This window comes from Dipodomys ordii, unplaced genomic scaffold, assembly GCF_000151885.1.
Source record: "Dipodomys ordii isolate 6190 unplaced genomic scaffold, Dord_2.0 Scaffold67, whole genome shotgun sequence".
NCBI lineage: Eukaryota > Metazoa > Chordata > Mammalia > Rodentia > Heteromyidae > Dipodomys > Dipodomys ordii.
In genome coordinates this window covers 1,911,204-1,923,863 of record NW_012267283.1, presented here as the reverse complement: position 1 = coordinate 1,923,863, position 12,660 = coordinate 1,911,204, and the positions used below count along the sequence as shown (strand labels likewise).

Below are 12,660 nucleotides of genomic sequence, written 5' to 3'. Positions count from 1 at the left end.
TTTCTTTTTGCTTATGTGGTGCTGAGGAATCAAACCCAGGGCCTCATGCATGCAAGGCAAGTGCTCTACCACTGAGCCACCTTCCCAGCCCCTATTTATAATTTATTTACATGAGATAAAGCTGTGTATATCAAACTATCAAGATTAATGCCATCTTATTGGCACTTAAAAATTTCATATTTTGGAGCATTTGGGCTAGGACTACTCAATCTCTGTGTGTGTGTATATATATATATATTTAATGTATTTAAATATCTCTACATATATACATATGTGTATACACATACACAAACATGTATAATATGTATGTACCTACATGTCTATGTTGTCTATTGTATATATTGTAGTACTCTCCTGTATCATTCTCAACATTCCACTATTAAATGATAGATTTTTGTCATCTGGACGCCCCACTATATCATGAATGGAGACTGTTTTTTTTTTGTTATTTGTTTTGTCTGCCAATCCTAAGGCTTGAACTCAGGGCCTGGACCAAACTGTCCCTGACCTTTTTTGCTCAAACTTAATGCTTGAACATACCCATTCAAAAGGCCCAAGCAGAAATCAGTTAATAATGTGGTCATAGCTACACTAGTCTTCTTTCCAACTTGTTGTAGATGTGAGAAAGCAGTGAGATGCCAAGACTTTCATTCAGAAACTGCCGATGTAGCTGATTCCTTGAACACTGGTAGCATTAATAGCGCAAAGTGCTTTCCTTCTCACAGGGTCCTGTGTCCTTATATTTGGCTATATGGGGCTATTTAAACTTACAGTGCATGGGCAGCCACAGGCATTATGTGTACAAAATGGGCACGGCTGTTCCAGTGTGAATTTATTTACACAAGCCCAGTGGGGGCTAGATTGGTCCTCAGCTATCGATTGCCAACCTGGGTGTGTCATCAACTGACGTTCCTGAGAAGACATGTTAAGCTACCTGAGGACTGAGCTCTCAAGGTTCTGGCGAGGGGAAAACAGGGTGTGGGTCTGAAGTTCTGAGAATCCATCTCAAGCCACACCTAGAAATGGTAGAAGTGATTTTGGACTTGTTAGAAGAGTTGTCATTCTGTCCATGACTGGAAGTATGGGGCAGAACTTCCTTCTCAGGGTGAAATATGGCTTTGGGACAAAGTTTTTTCCCCCCAGTGAGTATGTTGCTGTTCACATGTGTTCACTAGAGAAGTCTAATCAGATGCCCAGGACTAAGAAAACATGCCTCTTTTCTCTAACCTTTTACTTACCTCCTCCTGAATTCAGAGGTAAGTATATCCTTTAAGTCTAGATGAAACAATGAGCTCAATCTTATTTTGTGGGAATGCTCTACTTAGAGGCAGGCACGCTGCCCTCCCGGTCTTTCTGGACAGCACATGAAAAATGTGTCCACAGTATGACTTGTGCAGATAGATTGGAAGGCCTTCATTCTTGTCCTCACTTTTGGGTCCTGATAGATGTATAAATCAACTATACCTCTTTTATCTGAGTAGGTATATCTCCCTTCTGCTTCCTAAGATTCTCTCATGGGTGGGTTATTTCGAAGCCTAAGGCTTTGAGAGAGTGGTAGGAAGTCTGTTGACAGGGGTCCCAAGTCATGTTTTTCAGTGGGATCAGTTTTATTCCAGGACTACTTAGACCGAAGGTGCTATTTTGATGACCAGAATGATTCCTTTGGAGGGGAAAAAAAAGAGAATCCAGCAGCTATAGTTGCTAACTTCCTGCCTATCTCCAGGAGAATCCTGACTTTCATCCATCCACTGCTGGGAGCACAGGGGTCCTTCAAGTGTGGTGTTCCTGACGGACTTTGTTACGTGAGCTTGGAGTGACGTGCTATGCCACACTGGCTTGTCAAGTTGCTTTGCATGAACGTCAGTATTTCATTTATTGTGTTTGTTGTTGAGACCCTGAGTTTCCACTATTATGGTTGGTTGGTTAGCAATGTTGGTGTTTCAAGATATGCCTATGTAAAAAGCATTCCTCACTAACACAAAGATCTCATTCCCTCTGGGTTCAGAAGGCTATCTCTAGGCAGAGTTGTTCCTGAACTTCACTGCTGGAGAGTGAGTACATATATGCTACCTGGGTGTCCTCAACAAGGAAGAATATCAGAAGTCTGCTGGATCTTTCTAGACCTTACCGATGCCTTTCATCTTACTGCTGCCGCCTTTGTGATGTATTATTCTGTGTTGTAACAAATCTCAGCTATGAATATAATTTGCAGCTAAATCTTGTAAGTCTGGGTAAAACACTGAATGAAGCACACAAGAATTGGAAATTTAGGGGAAATAAGGTTCCTGGGTGGAAATAAGATTGATATTCTTTTCATGTCTACCTTTGTTTTTAAGGAGAATGCATGTTGGCAATGACTTTCACCCTCAGCAGGGGCATTACAGATCATAGAAACAGGGACAAGGCCTTCTTTCCGTCTAGTCTGGGTTCTTCTGAATCATTCATTTATAATTAATTATCAGCATATAAATATCCAGAGTCCAGACCATTCTTCTGGTGGACTTCAGTGCGTTGGGGAAGCCATTTTATTCTAATAGCAAAGAATGAAAGAGGGACTCAATTTTTGAGAGGCAACTCATATTTAAACAGTTGGCCCAAACTAAAAACTAACACACTGTCATGAAATCAAAGTTATTACTCTAATGTATCCAATTGTGGGACTTAAAGCATCATGAAGCAAGTACTCCTACATATATCAGTTGTTATGCCTATGTCTTTTTCTAGAGATGCTTTACAGCCTTTATTGGATTTTAGATGGGTTTATAAATCATATTTGTATATTGTAGTAGTCCCTCTTATCTGTAGCTTTGCTCTCCATGGTTTTAGTTATTCAGTCAAGTACGATCTGAAAATATGAAATGGAGAATCCAAGAAATTACATGCCATTCTGAGTAACACTTGGTCTTGTCCAGAAAGTGAATCATCCCTCTGTCTAGTGTATCTAGATTCCATATACGTCAATAGGTGTCTTCAGAGCAACTGTCATAGCATTGCAATGCTTACGATATATGAGCATGTTTTACTTAAAAATGGTTGTGAAGTGCTAGAGTAGAGATGATGCTGGCAATCCAGATATGCTAAAGAGAAAACTCCATATGAAAAGGTAAAAATTCTTGACTTAAGAAAAAAATTGTATGTTGCACCTCTAAAATCTCAGTAAGAATAAATAGGAGAATCACAGTACATATGGAATTTGTACTATTTTAAGGTTTCAGGTAACCACAGGGGTGGGGAGAGGTCCAGGAACATTTCCCTCTTAGATAATGGAGGTCTACTGCAGTTAGAACATAGTGTAATAGTCTGGTTACAAAATCACCTGCCAAGCTTTTGTGTGCCCCATCTACAAGAGACCACAAGAATGAACTTATTTACCACAAATAATCTCTCTAAAGCATGATGTGATGTCCTTGATAACAATACTAAAGATTATGGCAAGAAAGAACAATCTCTCCCATATTTATCACCTGGAATTTGCTTAGGCGCTCTCCTCTAACCTAAAACTATGACATGTGTTTCTATTGCATTCCTGCCAGTTGATACCTCACCTCTACATGAAAACTTCCAGCAACCAGAAAATCCCATTATGAAAGCATAAAGGATGATGGAGTGTGGGAATGCAGGGAGGTTACTGAATTTGCACAGAGGCAGTAATACCGAGAATCTGGGCAGTGATAGGAAAACACATACTCTAGCTCTTCTGAACTAATGCAAGGAAGCAGACCATGTTTTCAAGGAAGGTGAATATTCTAACCCAGCTCTAGGAGAAATTATTATAATGCTTTTAAATACCATGCACATTTCAAAGGGCATAATGGATAGTGGCTCTTTGCCAGATGTTTTACCAGAAACATGAAGACATTTCTTATAATAGTCCTCAATAGAAAATTGGGCCCTAGTTGTTTTTTTTTTAATAGATAAATGGCACTTAATTGCTTCAGTAAGTCAATTCCAGTTGTATTATCCCAAATGAAAGTGGGGAGTGCTTTTATTGAGATGATTTCAAAGAAGTGAATTTAATTTTACTCTACCTAAGAGAATGGATGTCAATGCAAGTTTTCCTAGTCAGCTCTCCAGTCATGTATTTAACCTTAACTTTTATTATCACTATTATTATTTTTAAATTTTAATTGTTATTATAAAGGTGATAAGAGGGGTTACAGTTACATATGTCAGGTAATAAGTACATTTCTTTTTGGACAATGTCATCTCTTCCCTCATTCTCTCCCAATCTCTTATTATTTTTTTAATTAAGTTTTTTATTGTGAAAATACTGTACTGAGGGGTTACAGTTACATGAGCAAGGTAATGATCTCATTATTTTTAACTGTACTTATTTATTTTTGTCTTTTGGGATAGCAAAGATTGAAACCAGGGCATTGCACTTGCTATGCAAAAGTGCTTTGCAACAGAACTGCATCTCAGCTATGTGTTTAACTTTTAAAATAACCCAGCGGGGAAAATGATTATGATCCACATATTAAAACTAGTTTTCTCCATAAAGTTATGAGAAAACTGATCAAGATCCCATAGCTAGTGAATCATGAGAAATGAATCCAAAATATACATGGTCATTTGCAGTGCTAGATAGCCTACTAATAGTTTCTAATAGCCATACCCCATGTATGGGGACCTCATACACCGATATGTATACATTGCTGTGTGAATGTCATCATCTTCTTTTCTGGAAGATTCAATTTTAATGTTCTACCCCTGCATAGGAGATATTATTGAGGTAACATGGGTAGTTATTCATTGGGACATCTCAAATTGTCTAAGTGGAGAGATACATTTTATGCTATGCATCTTTTCTTTTACCCTTTGCAGCAAGGAAAGTTCAAAAACTAAGAATCATGTCATCACATATTAAAAATAAATGCAGTGGCCTTCTTTTTTTCTTGTTGTTCTGAGGTTTCTATAATCTAATTTAACCCTGCTGGTTTCCATGGAGACATACCTTCTGGGCTTTCTTGAACATCTGAAATGTGGGTACTCCTTTGATGTGACAAGTTTCAGCTAACTCCTGAGAAAGAAAAGAAATGGCATGAAGCCCACAGCTTTGGTGTCTTCTCAATGCATCAAGCTTGTTACCTGGTAACTTCTCAAGAGGTATCAAAGATCAGGGACACCTGACATGCTGTAGACTCCAGTGCTAAGAACTCTCCTCCTGTTTTAAAGGCCTCCAGGAGAGGGCAACCCGAAATTCTTAGGCTTACTCACTTCAGAGTTGTAGGAGAGAGGTGAGAGATGGAGATCAGATAGATTAGATACACAGTGACTTTCTGAGCTCTATTTAAAGACCTTGTAAAGAAGCATGGAGGAGAAACCAGGGGAGTCCAGTAAGGATAGAACTCACTACAGAAATGGACGTAGTAAACATATCTTTATAAATCACATTTTTGACATGGGATAGTATACTAGTCTACCATTTTAAGAAAGGCTTGGATGTTCTTTCTTTTAAGCTCGATGCCATTTTGCTGGTGATTTTTATTTGTGAAAGATTTGGAGCCCAAACTCAAGAAAATAAGCTAGAAATCCCAATAGTTTTCATCCTGTCCAAAGTGCTTCTAAAATGACAGCTTTAAGTTTTCTTAGCCAAGAGTCATAGCGTGCTTTTTGTCCTTTCACTTTAAAAGACAAAGAGCCATAATTTAAACAAACAAAAAACCAGACAGTAACACAAATTGGCAAAGATGTGGAGAAATTAGAAGTCTTACCATGGTGGTGGGAATATAAAATGATGTTGTTTCTTTGGAAAACAATTTTTCAAGTCCTCAAAAAATTAAATGGAGAGTTACCATAGGACTTAACAGTTCCACTTGCAGACATATACCCAAGAGAAATAAAAACACAGATTTGTGCAGTAACAGAACTGATGTTTATACCAACATTATTCAAAAGAGCCAAACATTGTGAACAGCCCACATGTCTACCAATGGATAAATGGTTAAATAAAAGGTGCTGCTTTCTGCCCAGTGGAATATTAGTTAGCAATAAAAAGGATCAAAACACTGATGTACTCTATAACATGTATGAACGTTGAAATAAGCCAGTTGCTAAAGTCAACGTGTTCTATGATTCCATTCAATATGAAATGTTCAGAAAAAGCAAATCTAGAGTGTAGATTTGTGGCTGCCTAGGTCTTGGATAGTGGATGCAGGGAATTGGATGTGGGTATTCTTTTTAGAATGATGAGATGTTCCAAAAATGATCACACTGATGATGGCTGCATGACTTTGCCAATATGAAAAAGACAGAGCTCCTGTTTCTACCCGTGAATTCACAGTGTATGATTTAGGCAAAAGAGCAATTAAACAATGTCACACTTTAATGAAGCTGGAAGGAAATGGAGTAATAGAATTTCTATTATGATCTGGGTACCATGCATTTTATCTAATTTTTATCTTAGTTATCCTTACCTAATTTTACAGATGATGAGACTCATATTTATAGAGGTTAAATGATAGGTCACAGACACTATTAAAATGCTGAACAGTGAATGGTAGATTAAATTCCATCTTAAAGCTCAAATTCAATCTACATTTTATGAACGAACACTTGCTTCGTTTTGTAGTTTGGTTCGTGAATATCGCCCTAGGCCCATGTGCTAAAATGCTTGGTGCTGTGGGAGTTGTGGGACTCACAGGTAGGGTCTAGTGAGAGCTCGTTAGGTCACTGGGTCATGTTCTTTTTTTGGGGAGGGGGTCCAGTCGTGGGGCCTGAACTCTGGGTCTGGGTGCTGTCCCTCAGCTCTTCAGCTCAAGGCTAGTGTTCTACCACTTGAGCCACAGCGCCACTCCTGGCTTTTTTCTTTTTGCTTATATGGTGCTGGGGAATCGAACCCAGGGCCTCATGCATGCAAGGCAAGTGCTCTACCACTGAGCCACCTTCCCAGCCCTGGGTCATGTTTCTGACGGGAGTGGTGGCTCCTTGGCTGCCTCCTCTTTGTCTGGTGTGCTTCCTGCCCATGAGGTGAGTGGCTTTGTACTACCATATAATTCTGTCTTGAGGTGCCACCTTTTCAGAGGCTACAGAGAAACACAGCCAGTTGATTATGGCTTGGAACCTCCAAAACCGTGAAGCAAGATGAGCCCTTTCCTTTGTATAAGTTGATTACCTCAGGTATTTTAGAATAGTGTCAGAAAGTTGACCAACAGAGTTCACTTTCCCTCATTATAAATTAGCAAATGTTAGGAAAAATACTTTCCTCATGTTTTGTAATTTCCAAATTTTAATTTTTAATAATTTTTTGTAAAGATATATATGAATACATGGATTGAGAACATGAAACTGATTGTGTGTGTGTGTGTGTGTGTGTGTGTGTGTGTTTTATTTGTGTGGTGGGATGGAGAAGGATGTACCTTGGGATAAAGGAGGATTTCCTAGCCGGGCACTGGTGGCTCACGCCTGTAATCCTAGCTACTCAGGAGGCTGAGATCTGAGGATCGCGGTTCAAAGCCAGCCCGGGCAGGAGAGACCGTGAGACTTCTGTCTCCAATAAACCACCAGAAAACTGGAAGTGGCGCTGTAGCTCAAGTGGTAGAGTACTCGCCTTGAGCTGAAGAGCTGAAGGACAGCGCCCAGGCCCAGAGTTCAAGACCCACGACCGACAAAAAAAAAAAAACAAAGGAGGATTTCCTGAAATTCCTTGTAATATTGAAGAAAACCCACTAAAAAGCAAAAGATATATGAAAAGCAAGATATATGAAAATGATTCCATGCAGTTATGTTTTAGAAATTAATTAGCAAAGCTGTCATGAAGAAAAATGCACTTATCCCCATGACCTCAGTTCCTATGGATTAGCAATGTCTGTCGGAAGCAATCCACAAAGAATGGAGGACAGAGTCCACAGAAAGAGTGGTGAAGATATTAGGGTTGATTATATGGACTTCCATGGCAGGTGTGGCTCTTATTTGTTAACTTAGAAAAGTTATATGAAAACACTCAATAGCCTAACAGGAGAGTTTAGGATGTTTTATCAGAAGGAAAACAAGGTGAAAATTGACTTGATTTTATGTTGATGAGGTCATTGTGGAGGTAGTGCTGTTTGAGTATGTTGCATTTGGATTTTAAGAATCCACACTGAAGGGCTGGGAATGTGGCTTAGTGGTAGAGTCTTGCCTAGCATGTATGAAGCCTGGGTTCAATTCCTCAGTACCACATAAACAGAAAAAAAAAAAGCCAGAAGTGGCTCTGTGTTCAGGCCCTGAGTTCAAGCCCCAGGACTGGCAAAAATAAAAAATAAAAAGAATCCACAGTGAGGGCTTAATATTCTTACCTGAGCATCATCAACATCCACATTAGCAAACAGTACGTTATTGTATCGCAGAGACATTGCCTGAAAAACAAGTGAATACAAAATTCCCATTAGCTTAGTATTAATATTGAAATGTCATTAATTGAAATTAATACCGGAAATGTCTTTCCATAAAACCGAGGAATGAGCAAAAGAGGTTGTTATAGAAAGCTAAGCCACCTGCTCCCATTTCATTTCCCAACAGAACTTGAAGCACCATGTCAAATGCCAGTGGTGCCCAAATCCAGTTAGTACCAGTGGCAGATGCAGAGTGTAAGAACAGAACACCAAAGTTGGAAAAAGCACCAAGCACAGAATGTGTGCAGTGGGTCTAGGCTTCCCTTTGGGCGTAGGGAGTGGGAGAGACAGCAGCTTTTTTATGGGGGCAGGTGTCAAGGAGTTATCTTCTGCAGTCTAGGTGTAGTAGTTCTCAGTAGCTGAGCACATGGCAAGGCCGTGTGCTACCATTAGCTACCCAACACCTAAATGCTACTTGTACCAGACTTTTCTCCAGGAAGTGAAGAGAGGGTTGTTTAACCTGTATAATGTTAGTTATAAAAGGTGGGTAGGTCGTAGGCATCAGCTGTCCAATGTAGTGTACATTGCACTTAAAAGTTTGATCCTCAGATCTCAGCTTCCTGAGTAGCTAGGGTTACAAGCACAAGCTACTGGAACCTGGAAAAAATTGTGTTTTTAATTCATTCCAGTATAACTCTTGAACTCTGGAAAATGTCATGAGAATATGAATATTCATTCATTTGTACAACTGGACTCTTTGCACTGTGTGATGTCCCTTGCTGGAAGCATTCCTAGACAGCACGATTCATCCAGCATCACCTAATGGGATCCCAGTATTACCTTCAGGCTCATTAGGATGATTCAGAGAATGCTATTCTTAATGCTTCACTTTTAAGACTTCCTGGGAAAAATTACTTGGGGAAGTACAACCGTGACACAGATAGATGCTGGTGATACTTACATGGAAAATAGGACACATGGCTTTGCAGGGACCACACCATTTTGCCGAAAATTCTACCACCACAAGTTTGTGTCCAGCATCTTTCAAAAATTCTTTCAATTCATTCTGAAACCAGAATATAAATGAGGAAAGGCATGTGACTATGGGATTGTATAAAGTCTGACAAAGAAAAGTAACATAGGAGATTTTTCTCTCTCTCTCCTTTCTTCTCCTCCTCCTCTCTTTTTCTCTCTCTCTTCCCTTTTCTCTCTCTCTTTTGTGCCTGTGCTTGAACTCAGGGCTTGAAGTCATTGCCATGGCTGGAGCTTGACAACTTGAACATTTGCCTGAGATTCTACGGTTAATTGGAGATGGAAGTCCCAGGAACTTCTCTGCCAGCGCAGGCTTCAAACCTTGATCCTCTAGGTTTCAGCCTCCCTACTCAGTAGGATTACAATGATGAGCCACTAGCAACTGGCTTGACATGGAAATTCTTTTTTCTTTTCTTTTTTGTTGGCCATGGAGCTTGAATTCAGGGCCCGGGCACTGTCTCTGAGCCTTTTCTGCTCAAACCTAGTGCCCTTCCTCTTTAAGCCATACTCCACTTCCAGTTTTCTGGTGGTTAATTGGAGATAAGAGTCTCATAGACTTTTCTGCCTGGGCTGGCTTCAAACTGTGATTCTTAGATCTCAGCTTCCTGATGATTCCAAGAAGATGCATTTCAATTCTTGTACCAATATTCCTCTAGCTGACTGGTAAGGTGACTGGCTTCTCAGACAGCCAAGACATTCCTTATTTGCTTCTAAATAATTTTTTTTGGTAGGTCTCAGGGCCTGAACTCTGGGCCTGAGCACTGTCCCTTAGCTCTTCAGCTCAAGGCTAGTGCTCTGCTGCTTGAGCCACAGCACCACTTCCAGCTTTTTTTTTTCTGCTTATGTGGTGTGGAGGAATCGAACCCAGGGTCTCATGCATGCAAGGCAAACACTTTACCACTGAGCCACCCTTCCAGCCCCCTAAATAACCTTTTGTCTCACTTTCCAAAAATTGTTTAGGTATGAATTGATATCGTGAGGGCATGAACTTGACTTGGCTAAAGTAATCTGAAGGGAATACTCCTATCTGGTAGTTATTTATTCACCATATACATGTTGAGACCTATAACCTGTTAGACACTAGATGCATGGGTAGAGTACAACTGTGGTCAAAGGAACAGACAAAAGGGCAAATTTTCCCTGCCTTTGTGGAGCTTACATTTTATTTTAGAAGGGAACTGACACATCAACAGATTAAAACACATGCCCAGGTTAGTGATAATTACTAGTAAATAGTAAAATGAAGAAGAGAGAACGCTTGCTATGGATGTTGGGTTGCAATTGTTCACTCACAATGTGGGTGTTCCAACTCAAAAAGAAGGAGCCATCTGGATAAAGCTTAGAAGGAGCTAGTGGGACTTCTAAGCAGGTCTCCAGGGAGGAGAGAAGAGGGCTTCTCAGGGAAGAGGAAGGCTCCCTATTCTGAGATTCCCAGAAAATGAAAAATCACAGTTGCTAAAAGTGTTAGCAAATGTGTGGTATCTTAAAATTTTACTTATAGCAAACATACTTGGCAGTGACCCCTAGCCCTACCCGCCTCCCCCTCCCCCTGGCCATTTTTTCTTTTGGTCTGGTCAGCATCAGTTTTGTGAACATTTTGGTACCATTTCCCAAATCCAATCCAGAGGTTCTGATGAGTGTGAGTGAGGTTCAGGCATCGGTCCTCCTCCTGACAGTGCTCGCCTCCTCTGAGAAGGCTTGACAGCAGTATATGTGGAGCTCATCCCTCCCTACCCCTCAATGAGGTAGGCCTCAACCTCTGTGTCAGAGGCATTTTTTAAATATATATGAACAAAGAATCATCTTGCCCTAGGTACAGATTTAATTTGTTGTGATAGCACCATTGGGCAATGGATAGAAAGTGGCTTTACAAAAATGTACCTAAAGAATTGCTGCAACTATTGCCATCATGCTTTTCTAAGCCCAATCCACAGCCATATCTGGGGTTTCTGCTTTCTCTCCTAGGATGAGAGGAAAGAAATGGGATTTCTTATTTCTCTAGAATTTTTTTTTTTTTGGTCAGTCATGGGGCTTGAACTCTGGGCCTGGGTGCTGTCGCTCTTCAGCTCAAGGCTAGCTAGCACTCTACCACTTGAGCCCCAGCACCACTTCTGGCTTTTTCTGCTTATGTGGTGCTGAGGAATTGAACCCAGGGCTTCATGCATGCAAGGCAAGCACTCTACCACTGAGTCACCTTCCCAGCCCTTCTAGAATTTTTTATAGGTACAATTAAGGTTGAAGCTATAGTGTCAGATACAGGACTGGAAATGTTAGCAGCTGGCCTGAATCTAGCTAGAGTTAAGAGTAAATGATAAGAATCTAATAGGATTGATCTCAATGAATCTGATTGATTCTGGGCTGTGTCCCTAGACAGTGCCATTCTTTAGGGAACAAGAAGAAAAAGCAAGAATATATATATATATATATATATATATATATATATATATATATTCTCATATATATATCATCTCTCTCTCTCTCTCTCTCTCTCTCTCTATATATATATATATATATATATATATATCCTCTTACCACAGGACAATCAACAAGTGTTGGGTAGATTAAATCCTCCTTAAAGTTTATCAGTAAAGCCAAATGAGTACTTGCCATGTCTTTAATCATCTGGACCATGGTTTACACGTGGGAGTTGCTGATGAACTGACTGTTGGTTCCAGTGATTTACTGTAGTTTCCTCTCATTCGTTGTAGGACCTTGACCAGAATATGTGGGTAACTTCTCTATGATGTCATGGAATATGTCATCTCAGAATTTGGAACTTTGGCAGACTTGAGCCATAGTTTCACTTCTATGTCAATGAATTTTAGTTGGCTTCTAACCAGCCAAGTACCAGAAAACTAAAATTTGGATGTAGAGTCTATAATGTTGTCTGTCTCATTTCTGTTTGTCTATTACTGATTTCTCCCCATTGTTCCCTCTACTCTGGAATTGATCTTTATTCAATAACCAAAGGAGAAGTAACCACGCTAATATAAAATAGTTAAAACATATTTTCATTTAGGATTTCAAAGAAATGCATTTTGCTATTAAGAAAAATACTGAGGTCTTAATAAAGGCTATGGTAAGTTTTGTTCAGATTCATTTTATAAATCAGCATATGTCAGGGGTTGGCCAACTTTTTCTGCCAAGGGTCCAATAATATTTTAGATTTAATGGAGTTTCTAGCGGAAGTTCTCTATGTTTATTTATTTATTTATTTATTTTTTGGGTCCGGTCGTGGGGCCTGAACTCTGGGCCTGGGCGCTGTCCCTCAGCTCTTCAGCTCAAGGCTAGCGCTCTACCACTTGAGCCACAGCGC

The 12,660-nt window shown here is 39.9% G+C and overlaps 1 protein-coding gene across 1 annotated transcript in view; it reads right to left on the bottom strand.

Annotated features, from left to right (window-relative positions):
- Positions 1 to 11,975, bottom strand: part of Txndc8 (thioredoxin domain containing 8 (spermatozoa)) — a 15,306-nt gene extending 3,331 nt beyond the window's left edge. Inside the window, exons 1-4 of the mRNA XM_013023281.1 lie at positions 11,952 to 11,975; positions 9,274 to 9,378; positions 8,277 to 8,336; positions 4,955 to 5,020 (exon numbers count right to left, since the gene is read on the bottom strand). Of these exons, the coding sequence (XP_012878735.1) occupies positions 4,955 to 5,020; positions 8,277 to 8,336; positions 9,274 to 9,378; positions 11,952 to 11,975 (255 nt within the window). The remainder of the gene's footprint in view (positions 1 to 4,954; positions 5,021 to 8,276; positions 8,337 to 9,273; positions 9,379 to 11,951) is intronic.
- Positions 11,976 to 12,660: the final 685 nt, after the last annotated feature.